Here is a 16873-nt window from a genome sequence, read left to right on the forward strand (position 1 = left end):
ATGTTTGGATTGCACTCTAGGTATACTTTGACTTGGTCTGACTTCTTTGCTTTGTGGTCCTTTTTTATCTGTCTAATTATCTATCTACCTATTTATCTATAATTTTAATTATGGTAAAATGTACAGAACATAAATTTACTATTTTAACCATTTTTAAGTATAGAGTTCAGTGGCATTTAAGTACAGTCACATTATTTTGCTACCATTATCACTATCCATCTCCAGAACTGTCCTCATTTTGGAAAACAAACTCTGTGCCCATTAAACAATAACTCCCCATTCCTTTCTCCCCTCAGCCCCTGGCAACCACCATCCTGCTTTCTGTCTCAATGAGAATGATTATCCTAGGGACCTCATATACAATGAATCATACTGTATTTGTCCTTTTGTGACCCACTTATTTCACTTAGCATAATGTCCTCAAGGTTTATCCTTGTTGTGGTTTTCCTTCCTTTTTTGAGGACGCATACTTTTCAAGGCCCCATTTTATTTTAACCCCAAGCATGTGTGAAATATTCACCCACCAACACATGAATTAGTTCTCTAGTCCCTTTACTGAGGAGTCATTCATGCATTTGTCCGGCCACCCATCCATCCGTCTTCCCTCCCTCCTTCCTTGATTACATGTTACCTGCCAGACATTGGGCTAGTGACTAGAGATACAAAGAATACCTCTATCTACTCCCCACCCCAAACTTGTATTCTCTGAGGAAGAAAGACTCAAACAATTACTAAGCAGTATCAGTGAAACGGTAATTGTGTGTTTAAAGTTCCATGAGATAGAGGAAACACAGCAAATCTGCATGAGAGCCAGGGAAGGCTTTGCTGAAGAGGTAGCACTTGAGGTGGCCTCTGTGTGGCAGCCTTAGAGGTGGCTAAGGGGAGGAAGGACGTTTCAGAAAAGAGGACCAGCAGAGCAGTGGCTGGGAGACTTGGCTATACAGACAGGCAGTCTAGTTGGGTAATTATCAATTTAAACTCTGAGGTCAGACTGTTTAGATCTTGGCCTTGAGGATCCATGAGCCAGGTGGGAAATTTACTTTCTTTTTCGGTGTCTTAGTTTCCTTGTTTCTAAATGGGAATAATGATAGTACTTTTCTCATAGTGTTGTTATGAGAGTTAAATGCATTGACAGATAAAGTGCTTAGAATAGGGCCAGGTACAGAATATACACTCTGTAAGTATTAGCTGTTATTGTTACTGAAATGTTTAGAGGAACATTAAGTCCTTAGGTCTACCTAAAGTAGGCTATAATCTGTGCATTGTGTTTGCATTTGAAGGTTGCAGCTAGACCTTGGAGTTTGGTTGGGTGGATCCTAGTGGTAAAGAGGATTCAAGTATCCACAAATGTCTGACCTCTAAGCTTTCTTGTATTCAGATGCTTGAATACCTCAATTTGTACCTGAGTTTCCTTAAATTTTCTTAAAGAAAGTCGGAATAATTTCTTAAAAATTACAAAAACAATGGAACATAAAAAAGTGTAAAATAAAAACCTGTAATGTCACCCTCCTAACAGAGTAACTGTTTCCTTTTTATTTTCACTTTATTTCTGTAGAAATATGCATAAAACTAGAGTTGTAATTACATATATATATATACACGTAATTTTATATATATACACATATACACACAATTTTGTATTTTGCTATTTATTTATGTATCTCTCTGCCTGCCGGCCTATCTATCTATCTGCCAGTCTATCTACTTTTTTAGCCGTGCTGCACGGCATGCGGGATCTTAGTTCTCCCCAACCAGGGATCAAACCCGTGCCTCCTGCAGTGGAAGCGTGGAGTCCTAACCACTGGACCGCCAGGGAATTCCCCTGTATTTTGCTTTTTAAAATGAATATTCTTTGAGAAACTTTCCCTCATGGTTCAGTCTGTTTTTAAAAATTTTTCTTGTAAAAGAATGCACAGTTTCCTTTGTATTCATGTACTGTAGTTTTCATAGTCATTCTGCTATTCATGGTATTATACATGATTCTGCAATGTAGATATTTGTGCTCCTTATTTTTTTCTACCCTGGGATTTTCTCTTTTTGATAAATTTCTAGGGTTAAGGTTACTAGATCAAAGAATTTCACCCTTTTGAGGCGCTTCGTAAGTATAGCCATTTGGATCTTCACATCCCCAACATCACTAGCATAGTTCCTGTGTCATGTTCACTACAGATGTTCTTATTGTCTTTTAAGGTTTGCTGATTAGGAGATTTAAAATAACACCTTAAACTTGCTTGAATTTGCCATTCTTTCCCCCTCCTAGTGAAGATGCGTATTTTGTCATATGCTTATTCTCCCGTGTGACTTGTTCATTCATTTCCTTTTCTGGTTGTGTTCATGGTATTTTCCAGTACAAATGTGAATAGTTAATTCACTGTAAATATAAGCTTTGTGTTGAAAAAAAAATTCAGGTGCAGGAATCACAACTCTTTCCCTGCCCTGCAGTAGTGAGGCTTTCATCCGTGCCACTGCATTTCTGGAGAGGGAGAAAGAGACACCAGTGCTTGCCATGTGCCAGCTCTGCTGGGATCATGGTGGCCAAGAGTCTGGACTCTCCACTGGCCTTGCTTTTCAGCTGCTTTTTATTGTGAGCAGAAAAATAGAGCGGCTGTCCATTATCTCGGCTCTAACAGTGTGCTCACTTCATTTACAGGGTCTCTCCTACTCCTCGTGTCCCATACACACACACCTGGCACAGAGCCAGCATACAGTAGGCAATTTGTTTTCATGTGTCATAGATCAGGGGTTGGAATGGACCTTCCTTGACATCCTTCTGCCCACTCTAGTCCCCTGCACAGCATCCCTGCTCAACTGTTCCTTGATTACCTCCAGCGATGGGAGGTTCATTGTCTCACAAAGACAGACCTTGGGCTCAAGGTGAGATAGATCTGGGTTTGAATTTCTGTTTGACCAGTGGATAAAAGACTTACTGTTTCTAAACCTTATTTGCTTCATTATCTGAATAATGGATATTGTAATATTACATCTCTACCTAATATAGATGTGATGAGGATTAGAAAAATAATAAAAATCGAGTCTAGATCCCTGTTCCTCACACACAGCAGTGTTGAATAAATGTTAGCTGTGAATATTATCTCCACTTACTACTACAAGGCATTTCCTTAAACTTTTACCATTACATCTGATTTTAAGAATCAAAAATATTTTTTGTATCCGTTAATTAGAATTTTGCTGAATTGGCAAAGAAGCTGCAGCACCCACAGTGACTTGGAGTTTGGAGTATATTCTTCCGTCATGGAGGTGTTGGATAGGCATTGTCTTTGAGCTGATTCCAGCTTGGGCCATGATCCCAGCTGCTGGACTGGACAGTGCTGTAATGCATCCAGGTTGACCCCTTCTTGGTTTTCAGAGTCTGATTTTACAGACCCCTTGTTTGTCTTTCTTCCCTTTCCTGGCTGGTGTTCCTGCCCTGGCATCCCCAGTAGAGGATGGACAAAAACATTTAGAGGAAACGAAACTCTCTTCCACTTATTAGTTACCTGTTCTCTTCCGCAGAAAATAGCGTAGTAAAGGGAGGGCTACGGTAGAGGTCATGCTTCCAAGTGCATAGTCATATGCCCAGCCCCAAATGTTGCTTTGGTATTGTAGAGTGAGCCAGTACCAGGGTGGTCGGGGCATAAGTTAGGCTGTACTGACTCTTCTTTTTCCTAGACTTCAGCATTTCAGTATTCTTGCTTTAGCTTGCTGAGACTATCATTGACTATCTGAGAGCTCCTCAAAGTCTCATGTGATTTAAGCAGATAGCTTTTACCCTCGGGGAACCAATGTCACTGGTGTTCGTACTAGGTCCACGACTCTTAGGATTGTGATGTTCGTCTTTGTCTAACCCAGCTCACTGTGCCCTGTAGAGAATAACTTGGTGGGAACTGCCCCCCACCCCACCTCCACAGCCGGCGTCTCAGGAAGTTCTTCCCATTAAGTGTCCATTTCAATTTTAAAAATAAAATATTAGGGAATTTAATGAATTTCAGAAACAGCGCTTATGTGTTGGTGCTAATGATTTTAAGCAGTGGTCTCTGAGGAGTTGGTTGGAGGGGAGGATTAACAAAATTTAAAAAGCAAATCCCGGGTTATAGGTTATGTGCGGAGAGGGGTGATGTTTAAGGTATTTTAACAGACAGTACGGACTTGGACCCAATGGAAGACACTGGAGGGCCCCAGGTGTGCCAGGCACTTACATGCACTTGTTGGATACTGAGAAGATTGGGGGCACTGGAAGAGGGGTGGGAGCTAAGGGGGACAGGCATTCAGTGGGCTTGGGCCACTGACTCTTTCCAGTTCGTATGGAAGTATTTCAGTATTTGAAACAAGCAGAGTGGCTGTACAAGTGAGGCACTGATGGGGGGCTGGCAGTGTGAGGGGGTGGGAGCAGCATCTGAATCACCTTTGACAGGTGTTCAGAGGTGTTAGATCCATTCCTTACTTGCCTTCCTTTATCTCAGTGCTTAGGGGATCTTTGTGGTGCTGGCCCTGTTGACCTCTTGGTAGGCGCTCGGAACGTGTCACATTAGACTTTAGGGTTCTCTGTTTGGAAAGCACTGAGACACATTGCTTTAATTAGAAAACACTACACGTGGCAGGCACCGTCCCTGTCTTCATGGGGTTCCCAATCTTCACCAGTGGCTTCAAGTTCTTCCTGCGCCTGGACTCTAGGAATTTGTCTGTAGGAAATCATTACAAGGATGTTTGCCATACAGTGAAAAGCTAGGCAAAATCTAAATGTCCAGCCATGGGGAAATAGTCAAATAATGGTATATCCATGACATGGAATACTATACCTCTTAAAATTCATGAATACAAAGGACATTTCAGGACTCAGGAAAATGCTGAATGTAAAATGTTAGGTGGACAGTAAAAGAACCCCGAACTATAGGGAATAATAATAATAATGTTACTAGTACAAGGATATATATCAAAATGCATTGTTAGCACTGACTGTTGTTTGGTGGAGGACTGTGGGTAAAGGTAATTTTCTCCTATGTATGTTTCTGAATGTTCCACTGTTTTGGTCATCTGTGGGTATTAACTTTATAATTAGAAGCGTTCCATAAATATTATATTCCTTAAATCCAGTTTAGAGTTTAAAAATTTATTTGTATAATCAGCAACCTAGTATATTGAATGTAAACTTGGAGAAACACTTTTGGAGGTTGTGTTTATCGCCTGTAAAGGAAGCTGCTGACTTGGTGGAATAAAAATAAGAGCCTAGGTCAGCCTCCCGATGCGGGGGCCCCAGCTCCCCCGGCTTCCAGACTGCAAGGGTTCCAAGAGGCCCTAATGCGCTTGTTGAAAGGCTCTCCTTGGCTTCTTATTAATGTCCCTCGCTGAGCCGTGCTCTGCTCTGCTGGCTAACCTTGTCAGAAGGTTACCCGTGGCTCTCCAGGTCTCAGCTAATTTTAAACCCAGTGTGCCGGCCAGTGCAGTGGCGTGGCATTGCGCTGCGGGGAAACGAACACTCCCTGGAAGACATGGCTGGGGAAAGATGAGCCGAGTCCCTGGGTTTTTCTCCTCCTCCTGTAAGTGACCAGGCACGCTGAACAAGCAAAGAGAGCTGGGATAATAATGAGAGCTTTTATGGTAAAAATCAGGATTATTAAAGATCTTTTAGCAGTGGCAATCAATGCTGGTTGATAATTGCACGGTGTGATGTGTCCTGCATGAGCTGTGTGAATTCTGACCGCCCGAGCAGGAGCGAGCTGGATGAGGTCCTCTCTTCCCGGAACTAGACTCTGACTGTTTTTAAAGCAGAATGAAACTGCCTCTCATTTCACAATTTATTTGGTGTTCTTCTAAATTTGTAGAGCTCAAACTCTGCTGGTAGTACGTTCCTTTTCTGAAGTTTTTACTGATTTGATTGGGAGAGAGCTAGTATTTCTTAAAAGCTAAAAAATAAAACACACAGAATCTGCCTGTCTGCATGTCTATTAGCTGCTGTTGGCTGCCACTAAGATTGTCATTTTAAGTACCTCCTTTTTTTAAGCGTTTGCAATAGATAGAGTCCTGTTTAGATTACTGCTGTGCCATATAATACTTGTAACCCTGATATTTTAACATGAAACATAAATCAATAACTGCAAAATAACATGACATGGGGGAACCTTTCTCCATCAAAATTAACTTAAAAACAACCAACCAACCAACCAACCACAGAATCCTTTTTTTCCCCCCTTTTGGATTTTTTTTTTTTTTTTTTTTAATCTTCTTTCTCTTTTAACACCTTCAGGCTGGGAATCTAAGGTGCCTATTAGAGTTAGCTGTCTTCCCCTGCCAGGGCATTCACAGCGTCTCTCACATGTAAGAGATTACAACGGGAAACTTCACCCACCCGGTTCACTGCCTGGTCTGGGGTTTACCTGCCCAGCTGGAAGAAGGGCATCTTTCCTAATAGCTGGGTCTCTATCTACTCTCTTATAAAACAGTTGCGAGGAGCCAATTAAAAAGGCATAGTGTGTGGAGTAAACCAAGATGAAAGCACAATGGATGGAGATTCAATAACCTGCTAACTCCCTGTAGTGATTGAAGTTAACTTTGTTTGAAGTACCCAGGCTGGGTCAGACCACATCAAGCCAGCAGTGTTCCTGCAAGAGGATAGCACAGGAGTGAACTGTGATTTTATTTTAGGGAAAAAAAGTACATAAATGCTTTTTATTGGCCTTTTCTGTTTTGAAGGTCTGTCCCTCCTTCACTAGGCCTGATTAGCTCTGTCATGTTTGGATTTAATTTTGAGAAAATTACAGCTGAGTAATATCAGGAATTTGTTGAATGGGAATACTTGTTGAAATCTTCATTGACCCAAATCTGACTTTTATAAATAGTATTAAATAAGCAAACTTAAAAAAAACCCAAACAAACCCATCCCCCTCTTGCCTTAAAATAATGTTTTTAAAAGCACATTCAACATACTTAAATATAATATGTAAGCTACTCTGGATTGGATGCTAAATGAATGACTTATTCTAGGGGCTGTAGTGGTGATGTTAGGAGTATACTTACGAATTTAAAGTACATTTTGTAAAACCCAGTTCCTCTTCCACACAGACTCCAATGTCCGCTTTTCTTCTCCTGGTTTTCTCTTTCTCACCTTTCCCCTCCTGCACTTGGCCTGCACGCCTGCCTGGTGTAGGCCCGCTGTTATTTTTGTGGTAACCTGACACTTTGGCCAGCAATTGCAGCCCCCAGGTCCCTGGGGGGTGAACTTGCTGTGAGCTGAAAAGGCAGGCTCCCGATCTGATCTCCCAGGTAGAGCAGCTGCTGCAGCAGGGCTGGGGGATGCCACAGACTGGGGAGGAGGGGTGTGTGTCACCAGTTCAGCCCTCGGATTGTGGCTTGTCAGGCAACAGGCCCTACCTTGAGGTGGGGGGCCAGTAGAGGCCAGCTAGTCAGGGGTTTTGGAGACTGGAGGAAGGTTTTAAGCTACTGCCTTTTTTTCATTTCATTCTGTGGGTCTGGTCTAGAGTATGCCTGAGGCTGTCTTTGTGATTCCTTAAGCAAGGATGAGTTTCTTAATAGTCACGAAGATTGTATTAATATTTTATGTTAAACTAAAGCGAACAATTTTATCAAGCTGTGGTAGGGACGAGGTACAGAAATGAATGGGACAGAGCCCCTGTCTTCTGAAAATCTGCAGTATAGCAGGAATGACAGATATGTAAGCAGTAAGTATTAATTATAGTTGTGTACGTTCATTCAGCAATTATTTGAGGACCTGCAGTTGTGTCAGGCACAGTTCTAAGACGTGTGCACACATACCCACTGATCTGTAAGCATACAGATTAAGTAATGTATATAACGGCTGCCGAGGATTGAGACATCTGTACTCACATGGATCATCTCGTTTAATCTTTCAACAGGTATATAATGTTAATTCTCACTTTGCTTTGTACCTGCGCACGCACGCACACACACACAACACCCTGAGACACAGCTAACAAGTGGAGAACTCAATTAAAACCTCTGGGATTCTAAAATCTTACGTACTCTTTATATACACATATTTTTAACTGTTTGGCCATATAGACTCTCCAGATGCACAGTGTCCTCCCTGGAATTGTAGGGGTGCCCACAAAGGAAAGCATTTAGCAAACATTTTTGGAGTTCCAACAATTCATCTGATAGTGGGAGATGTTAAACACAGGAATGCCAAGGGACTTACCGATCAGCTGGAAACAGTATCTTAAGAGAAATTACAGTGAAGCCTACCAAGTATGGTGTTGGAAGTTTGCTTGAGGTGCTATGAGGACATGGAAGTGACTTCTCCTAGTGGAGGAATCTGCCAAGGCTTCCCAGAGGAGAGGTTGGTGGCTTTGGTCTTGAAAGGACCAGTAGACATTCGTTAGATGGAATTGCTGGTGAGAGAAGCAGCTGAGCAGAGGGGCCCAGGTGGCTGAGGGGGTGAAGTAGGCAGCCTGCTGTGCCTGGGCACCTTGGAGTGGTCTCTGGCTGGAATGTGGGGGACTACACAGGTGCCTGAGAAGCAGGCTGGGGGCAGGTGGTCAAGGCCATGGGTGTCCTGTTACGCAGTTAGGTCCTGGAGGGTGTGGGCCTCTGCTGAAAGATTTAAAGTGAGCATAGGATAAAAGTCATATTTGCATTTTGGGAAAACTCTGGCTGAAGAATAGCACAGGAGAAGCTGGCTAAAAATACATGAGCTGGGGATTCTGATTCAGTACCTCTGGCATCAGGGCTGAGATCTGTATTTTTAAGAAGCCATCTATGTACTTCCAGGGTCGGGAACCTGGCAGAACTAGGTTGTTGGTAGTGGTGGGGTGGTGTTTGGGGACATAGGGGACAGCCCAGCTCAGAAAGGTGTGAAGAGGTCCTGCCTGTGAGACGGGAGGAAAGTTAGTGGGGGTGGAGAGGAGTGGATGGGATGCAGTTGAGAGATGAGGGGCCGAGTGGACATTCTTGGTGACGAGTTGCGCGGGAAGGGATGGGAGAAGCCTGAGATGATGGCCCTCCTTTGGGTGCTGATTCAGCCAGGTTCTCTGAGGAGCAGAATCCCTCAGAGGGAGCTGAGGGATTGGGTTCCCTCACCCAGGGCCTGGAAAATCCTTTTTGCATTTTCTTGGGTGCTTTTAGAGACAGATCCTTAATACAGAAAAGTGACTTTGAAGGTGTCAGTGCCCGGTATGCCAGGTCTGTGTGTCTGTGAGGGTTTGGGTTTGTTTGCTTTGTCTTTGGGCCTTTTGGACTCTCAAGTCTCGCCCTGTAAGTAAAGTCCTCATTAGTCGTTTGGACTGAGCAGGCATCAACACCGTGAATGTCCGAGAGGGGGAGGGCTTTAGCGGCAGTTCATAGGTGTAATTGGAAATGGTGTAATTGTAATTGGAAATGCATTTTGATGAGAGAGAGGAGTTCCTTGTTCCTCTACCAGGGTTAGCAGAATCTGCAGGAGGAAGAGATCCTGGAAGGAAATACATATCTCTCCCCTTTATTATTTTTTTTTTCCTAAAGAGACTCCTCCTTTGTGCGTGTGTGCGTGCGCTGGGGAGGTGTAGAAATATTGATTGAATCAAGCTGTGGCCTTTTGCCTTTTTTGCTTGATACAACTGCCTCATTTGCTGGGGTGGGGCGTGTTGGGGATGAGGAGGGAGGAGTCCGGTGGTGGGTGTCATGGCCAGAGTCAGCTTTCCTTCAGAGCACCTTGGGCCTCGCAGAAGTGAAGCAGATGTTTCGCCTGAATTTCAGAATTGGGTGCCTCAGCTTTTCTGTCCATTCCTCTCTTTGCCTGGGGTTCTTTTTAATATAATTTAACTTTATTTTATTTTTGGCTGAGTTGGGTCTTCGTTGTTGCTCACGAGCTTTCTCTAGTTGCAGCGAGCGGGGGCTACAGTTCGTTGCGGTGCGCGGACTTCTCATTGTGGTGGCTTCTCTTTGTTGTGTAGCACGAGCTGTAGGCGCTCGGGCTTCAGTAGTTGTGGCACGTGGGCTCCATAGTTGTGGCTTGTGGGCTCTAGAGCACAGGCTCAGTAGTTGTGGTGCACGGGCTTAGTTGCTCCGCGGCATGTGGGATCTTCCCGGACCAGGGCTTGAACCCGTGTCCCCTGAATTGGCAGGCGGATTCTTAACCCCTGCGCCACCAGGGAAGGCCTGCCTGGGATTCTTGCCCCACTACATGCCCTGATGCGCTTATGTACTGCTTAGAGCTGGTGTTGTGCACACAGTAGGTGCTCAAGTAATATTTGTTAATTTGAATGACTGGTGTATTGTCTAAAGGAGAACAATACTTATTCTGCCTCAGCCAGTTTCCTGCCAGGATTCTTTCTCTGGCTGAAGTTGCAGTGGGTATAAAACAAGGACCAGTTTTCCATTTGGAGGGCAGGGATGGGGGCGAGGGTGAGGCTTTAATTGGCCCCTGAATTTGCATCCCTCTCAGTGTAAGACCAGTTTTGCAGCTGCTCCATCCCTGTATCATCATTAAATGGCAGATGTGTTTCTCATTGGAGAGGTGGGGACTCAGTTGTATCAGTGACCCTGGGAACGGGTAGACATTTGTGAACAAGCAGTGTCATACATTTTTGGTTTGTTGATACACTTGCTCACATTGCCATTTGCACGTTGGCCATGTGCACACATGTGTCACTGTGTAAGCATAGCAGTCTAGTCCCCACGTTGGGTTCAGGATGACCGCGCTATCAGCGAGGGACCAGGGAAATACGTGGAACCCTCCACGACCAAGTCTGAGAGCATTTATTGGAAGAGCTGAGTGACTGGGCACCAAGCGGAGTGAATCCTGTGGTTCTAGGCTGTTTAAACAAGCACACCTGTATAAACGGTCATTGTCTTTTCATGCATTAGAAGGCCTTTATAAATTTGGAACGATTAAGCGATGAGCCACATTGTAACACTTGAATTTATCTAGAGAACTCTTTTGGTCTTGGACCACACTGAAAATGCTTTTGATTAAACAATTTGGATTCCAAATTTATAAAATTGCCGGTTCTTCATCCTTTATCCCCCCAAATACACACATACACTAACACACACACCCCCCTTTAGGAGTTGCTTGCATACTCCTGATATTGCTGGCGTTTTCTTGTTGCCTTTGAATGAAACAACCCAAACTTTTTGTTGCTGTGTGTGTGGCCCCTTGTGGTCTGGCTCAGTTTACCTTTTGTTTTCTTGCTTTGTCTTTTCTTCACCACATCACCTCCACAGATACCCTTCTCTGCACAGGCCTCCCTGAGCTTTCTCATAATTGGCCCCGTAAGTCCTACTCAGACTTCAAGACCAGCTTAAGCATCACCTCCCATGAGGCCCTTGTTGACCTGAGAGACAGAATCAGCTCCTATTTCTGCACTCCAACGGCACTTAGTTCATTCCTCTTTTGACATATTATATTCATGCACTTGTTCATTCATTTATTCACCCGTGGGTTCATTATTTTAGGCACCCTTTGGGTCATTATTTTTGGGGAGCATTGACTGTGTGCCAGACCTTCATTAAATGCCAAGGACAGGAAAATGACTAAAGGCATGGACCTAAGCCTTAAAGCTCTCACAAACCCACAGGGTTGACAGCCACAGAGACAGATCATTCCTGTGCAGTGAGTGACAGGGTTCGTTTGTCCTGGGGAGCGAAGGTGCTTTCTGCAGGAACATGGCGGGAGTGGCTTCCCAGCGAGTGGCTTGAAGTCTTGAAGGATAATTAACCTACTTTTCTGTCTCCCTGCTGGAAGGGTGCTCCTTGAGGGCAGGGAGGGGAGCATGTTTATTTCCTCTCTCTAGTGCCTGGCACATGGGTGGGGAGACATGGGGTGGGGGGTTTCAATAAATCTTTTATCATATTGAATTGAAACAGATAATAAAAAGAAAACAGAAATCATTTCCCCTTCGTGATTCTGCCCTGTCCTGTTTCAGAATGAATTTAAGGCAGCTTGCAAGGCTGTAAAAGAGCACAAATTAAAAAGCAGGGAAAGAACGAAGAAAAAGAAGAGGATTGAGGTAGGGACCTAAAGTGGGTTTGGGAATGAAACCAAACTTGCCGACGATATAACCACCATGCTTTCTCCGAGGGGCCTGCCAGTGGGGCTTATAGTGCTCTTTGGCAGCGAGTGAGGAAGGCTAGTTGGGTGAACACGAGGTGAAAAACACGTGGTGTTTTGTTGGTTATCGAACTTTCCATTGGGACCTTTGTAAAGAGCAATCTGTGTAATGTGATGAAGGACATACTCAACTTCTTGGAGTACATCCAGTGACTAATTCATGGGATGTTTCTGGGTATGCTGATGGTATCACGTAAAAGCATAATTCAATAAAAGCAGTTTATCCAGAGCCCCTGGAATACACTTTCTCTAAGATAACTGTGGAATCACTCTGGGACTGGAACAGATATTTCTACCTGCTGTTCTGTCTGTCCCTCTTTTATCCAGTGTCCTAATGCTACATGCCACTGCCCTTGGTCCTAGAGGTCACATAAGCTCTGTTTCTGCTCCCAAGGAGTTTTATGATCATGTGTTGGGACTCAGAAAATACTCATGTATGATATGGGATCAGTATCTCTATGATCAGACGCATTAGAAATGGGTATTTAAAGTAAGATGGGCCAGACCAACACTCACACAAAAATGTAAACATATGGTTTTTGATGGTTGAGAGGATGGAAAGGAACAAAATTTGTCGTCGTGCATTGTGTTCTTGGTTACCCTAAGTTGGCAGGAAAGAGGAGTTTTTTCCTTCTGGGCATGTTGGAGCCTAAATTTTGGATTCTCTGATGGGGTGATGATGATAGTCACATGGATCCCTTGGGTCTTTAGAGAGCATTTGAATGCCACTGTACCCAGTTGAAGACCCTGAGCAGAGCTTGGACCTCACAGTTCAGCACTTTCAAATGCCATCTTGTTCCACTTTTCCTTGTCGATTGGCTTATGACCCAAGCAGAAGTCAGCTCTGGATTTACCTGTTGCTGCTTTCCCCCAGCATGCTGTGTAATAATCCAGGGTAGATGGAGGCATGGCCAGAATGGGAGAAGCATCCTAAATCGTAGAAACTGGAGAAGGCAGGCCAGGACCGTTTCTCTGTGTAGAGTGGAGAAGGCCACTCCTAATGCAGCAGAATTAGGATTCCACATCAGCCAAAGGAGCTGCATCCGGACAGGTCAGCTGCTGGGACTTGGAGTCAGTCCAGAGCCAACATATCATTAAGTTGGCCGGCAATGAGCTGTGTAACATTGAGTGAGTCTCCACCAGCTTTTGTAAGAAGGATGACGCCCCAGGCATGACCTACAGACTTGCCACCTAGGGAACAGCACCTTGATTGCATGAGGCCCATTTGTTTGGCATTCCTTCTGGCCTGGGGCTGAGATGGACTCTTTTGAAATGCTTGTCTTAGGGTCTGACCAAACGTAGCATATGTGTTTATCTGATGTGTTGGTAGCTTTTAAAATATGAACTGTCAGGATGTCCCTGGTGGTCCAGTAGTTAAGACTCCGCGCTTCTACTCTAGGGGGCACAGCTTTGATCCCTGGTCGGGGAACTAAGATCCCACGTGCCGCACGGTGTGGCCAAAAATAAAAAATAAAAAAAGTAAGTAAAACTGGGGCTTCCCTGGTGGCGCAGTGGTTAGGAATCTGCCTGCCAGTGCAGGGGACACGGGTTCAAGCCCTGGTCCGGGAGGATCCCACATGCCGCGGAGCAGCTAAGCCCGTGTGCCACAACTACTGAGCCTGCGCTCTAGAGCCCATGAGCCACAACTATGCGCCTGAGTGCCACAACTACTGAAGCCCGCGCGCCTAGAGCCCGTGCTCCGCAAAAAGAGAAGCCACCGCAATGAGAAGCCCGCGCACTGCAACGAAGAGTGGGCCCCGCTTGCCGCAACTGGGGAGAGCCTGCGCGCAGCAACGAAGACAGCCAAAAATAAATAAATTTTTTAAAAAGTAAAATAAAATATGAACTGTCTACTTTTGATTTTTAATTTGTACTCATTTAAAATGCTGAGGCATCATGATAGTCTGATGGTGAATCTCACCAACTAAGAAAGTAACATTACCCATGACTTAGTGACTAAGGAGTATTCTTTTCCTGGTATTTGTTTTCTTTGTTTAAGCATTAGGATTGGTGAGTCTACTTGAAATGTGTGTTCACTCTACAGACCTTTTGGAATGGAGGAGTTAGTTTGGGGGGTTTTCTTTGACTGTTATTCCTGGGAAAGGGCTTAGGAATTTTCCTTTTGAAATGCTACTTACTGCTAACTCTTGTGGCATTTTTTTCTTTTTTCCCTCTTAGAGCATTAAAGAAGCTTCTGTTTCTGGCTTTGAAACGTGTTTCCCAAGGTTAAACAACCCGCCTTCCAGGGATCCATGACTTGGGCTACAGGTCATGTCATCCAGCTCATGCTCCCCTTACAGGTGCACTGTCTTGATAGCAAGTCTTCTCTTGGAATGGTCAGATGGCATAGATTGCCTGGACCTGAGTGTATGGCCTTGTCTTTCTGAAGGAGCCCAGTGATGAAGGAGAGCAGTGATTAAGCTTGCCTGGTGGTGGTGAAGAGGAAAGGAAGAGACAGGAATTTCTGTTCTTAATGGCTAACACGTTCATTAAGGGGATGGGGAAGGTGATTCCCTCAAAGGCTGGTAATACAGAACCGCATAGCATGAAATCAGTCAAAGCCTTTCTCGAGCTGTCACCTGGGCAAGTACTTGGAGCTGATGGAGTGGAGAATTAATCAGGGAATCCCAGGAGGGTAATGCTAAGACCTCTGATGGGGTGCTCAGCATCGGGGTCTTGGTGAAGAGGTATTGGCTTGTTGATGGATCCTGTTGATATAGAAGTGATTTTCGAAAATGAGAAGGAGTAATTATCTGCTCCTTCCTGCTGAAATTAGAGGGAACCTATTGGCAATTGGAGCGTATGACACTAAGGCTCCCTGGCTGATACTGACTACACGGCAGACGTTCCATCTCTCTGGAGACTGCCTTCAAAATCGGGCTGCCGATCCTCACCTGTATTTCTCAGGCCACTTGTTAGCAAGTTTGGCTAGTGTCTGAAATGGTAGGAAAATAACAGCTCTCCCCATTTACATATGCAAAAGCGATGAACCGTCATTAGTGTCTGACATTCCTCCCAAGTACCCAGGGAGGTGAGTCAGTATCATAACTATTCATTAGGAATTAATTAGACTGTGCTGCATGGTGTCAGTTGTGGACAGAGCTGAGAATTCAGCACTGCCTACATTCTCTCCCTTTGGAATCCAGCCTCCAGCTCGCTGTCTAGTGAGGATGTAGTTTGAGTCCGGTATTCCCATGGAATGTGCATTCTATCTGGAGCAACGACTATTAAGCATATATGACTTCGGTCAACTTATTTAGGCCTCTGGACCTTATAAGGTAGGAATAATACCCAGTGCGGGCAGTGCAGTTATTAAATACGATCCTGTAGGTCAGCAGTCCCCAACCTTTTCGGCATCAGGGACTGGTTTCGCGGAAGACAGTTTTTGCACGGACCGGGGTGTGGGGCGGTGATGGTTCAGGCGGTAATGTGAGCGATGGGGAGCGGCAGATGAAGCTTTGTTCTCTTGCCTGCTGCTCACCTCCTGCTGTGCGGCCCGGTTCCTAACAGGCTGTGGACTGGTCCTGGTATGCGGCCCAGGGGTTGGGGACCCCTGTCCTAGAAGACCCAAACCATATTTGTCCCTTTAACACAAAGGGCTCTTGGTTGTCTGTAATCGTGATTAATAAGAAGTTGAATCAGACAGCTAACTCTTGGTTATCCAAACTGTGCTTGGCATAAGTCTGTCCTCTTAACATCTTCCTGATTTGCTGATTTCCTTTGGGGCTCTTATTATTCATTAGAACCTTGGCCAGAGTCAGGGTGAGGAATGGGAAAGGAGCTGAAACTCTGACCCTTCTCATGGAAAGCTTGGGTGATAAGTTCAGTCATCTTGTTATCAAAGAATGTTCAGTTCACATCATTTGGTTGTTGGTTCATTTTTTCTTTCTTTGAATATTTATTATGCCAAGTACTGTGCTAGCACAGGGGATACCTATGGTGACTGTAGTAGTCCTTGCCCTCGAGGACATTGGGATGTGGATGGAGGGAGTGATAACAAACCAACTTAGTCTAAGTTCTCTTATAGGTAGTCTTTGGAAACACAGGCGATGAATGATGAAGTTGGTTTCCTTCAGTGTTAACGGTGGAAACTGAGGCACATGGCGGATACTGTGTGGTCCAGGGTTACTCGGGTAGAGGCAGAGTCCTAACTTCCAGTCCGCCTCTTTTCTCGTTTCCTCACAGCGTATGAAGATATTGGCTAAAATAAACTTTATGGATTTTTTTTTTTAGATCCTCACGTTCAGTGACATTTCCCTAATCATGAGGGTTAGTTAAAACTAATCCTTTTATTTAAGAGCTCTTAAATCACCACTAAGTGGGTGAGATGCTTACATTGTGAGAGACCCACAGGAATTAAGATGAAGGGAGCAGCGCTTCCTGTGTCCTGTGTCTTACCCCTTGTGCATACGTCCCTTGGATAGAGTTGGTGTCAGAAGCACCTGCATTGATCATCTAACCTCCTTCTTCCCCTAGACTTTTAAATCAAAATATGTGCTGGTTGAATACTGTATGTATGTGTGTGTGTGTGTATGTGTGTGTGTGTGTATATACACACACACACACATACATATATGTATAATGTTCATCATATAAGATGTCATTCCAGTGTGCTCATGTTACCTGTCTTGAAATGTAAATGGGTAATCCTGAAAGAATGATTCATTTAGGGAGCTGGCTATTAGCAGGAATGTTTGGGTCACTGGTAACATTTCTTTTTGGAGTTTATTCCAGCGTGGCTGGGAAGAGTTTCAGGAAAAAAGGAGGTTTTAGAAAAGTGTTAATGATGGAAACTGAGGCACATGGGGGCTA

General features: G+C 44.4%; 1 protein-coding gene across 12 annotated transcripts in view; it reads left to right on the forward strand.

The window, feature by feature from the left end:
• Positions 1 to 16873, forward strand: part of TEAD1 (TEA domain transcription factor 1) — a 264165-nt gene that overhangs the window by 63520 nt on the left and 183772 nt on the right. For 6 of the 12 annotated variants that reach the window (XM_059931152.1, XM_059931153.1, XM_059931157.1 and 3 more), the window contains exons 1-2: positions 5566 to 5595; positions 11877 to 11960. The exons of 4 other annotated variants lie outside the window; for them this stretch is intronic. In XM_059931152.1, coding sequence (XP_059787135.1) covers positions 5581 to 5595; positions 11877 to 11960 — 99 coding nt within the window. In that variant the 5' untranslated portion in view covers positions 5566 to 5580. Of the gene's footprint in view, positions 1 to 5433; positions 5596 to 11876; positions 11961 to 16873 lie in introns of those variants that run through there. 2 more of the 12 variants (XM_059931161.1, XM_059931158.1) reach the window with 2 other exon arrangements.

Source organism: Balaenoptera ricei, chromosome 8, assembly GCF_028023285.1.
Source record: "Balaenoptera ricei isolate mBalRic1 chromosome 8, mBalRic1.hap2, whole genome shotgun sequence".
Classification (NCBI taxonomy): Eukaryota; Metazoa; Chordata; class Mammalia; order Artiodactyla; family Balaenopteridae; genus Balaenoptera; species Balaenoptera ricei.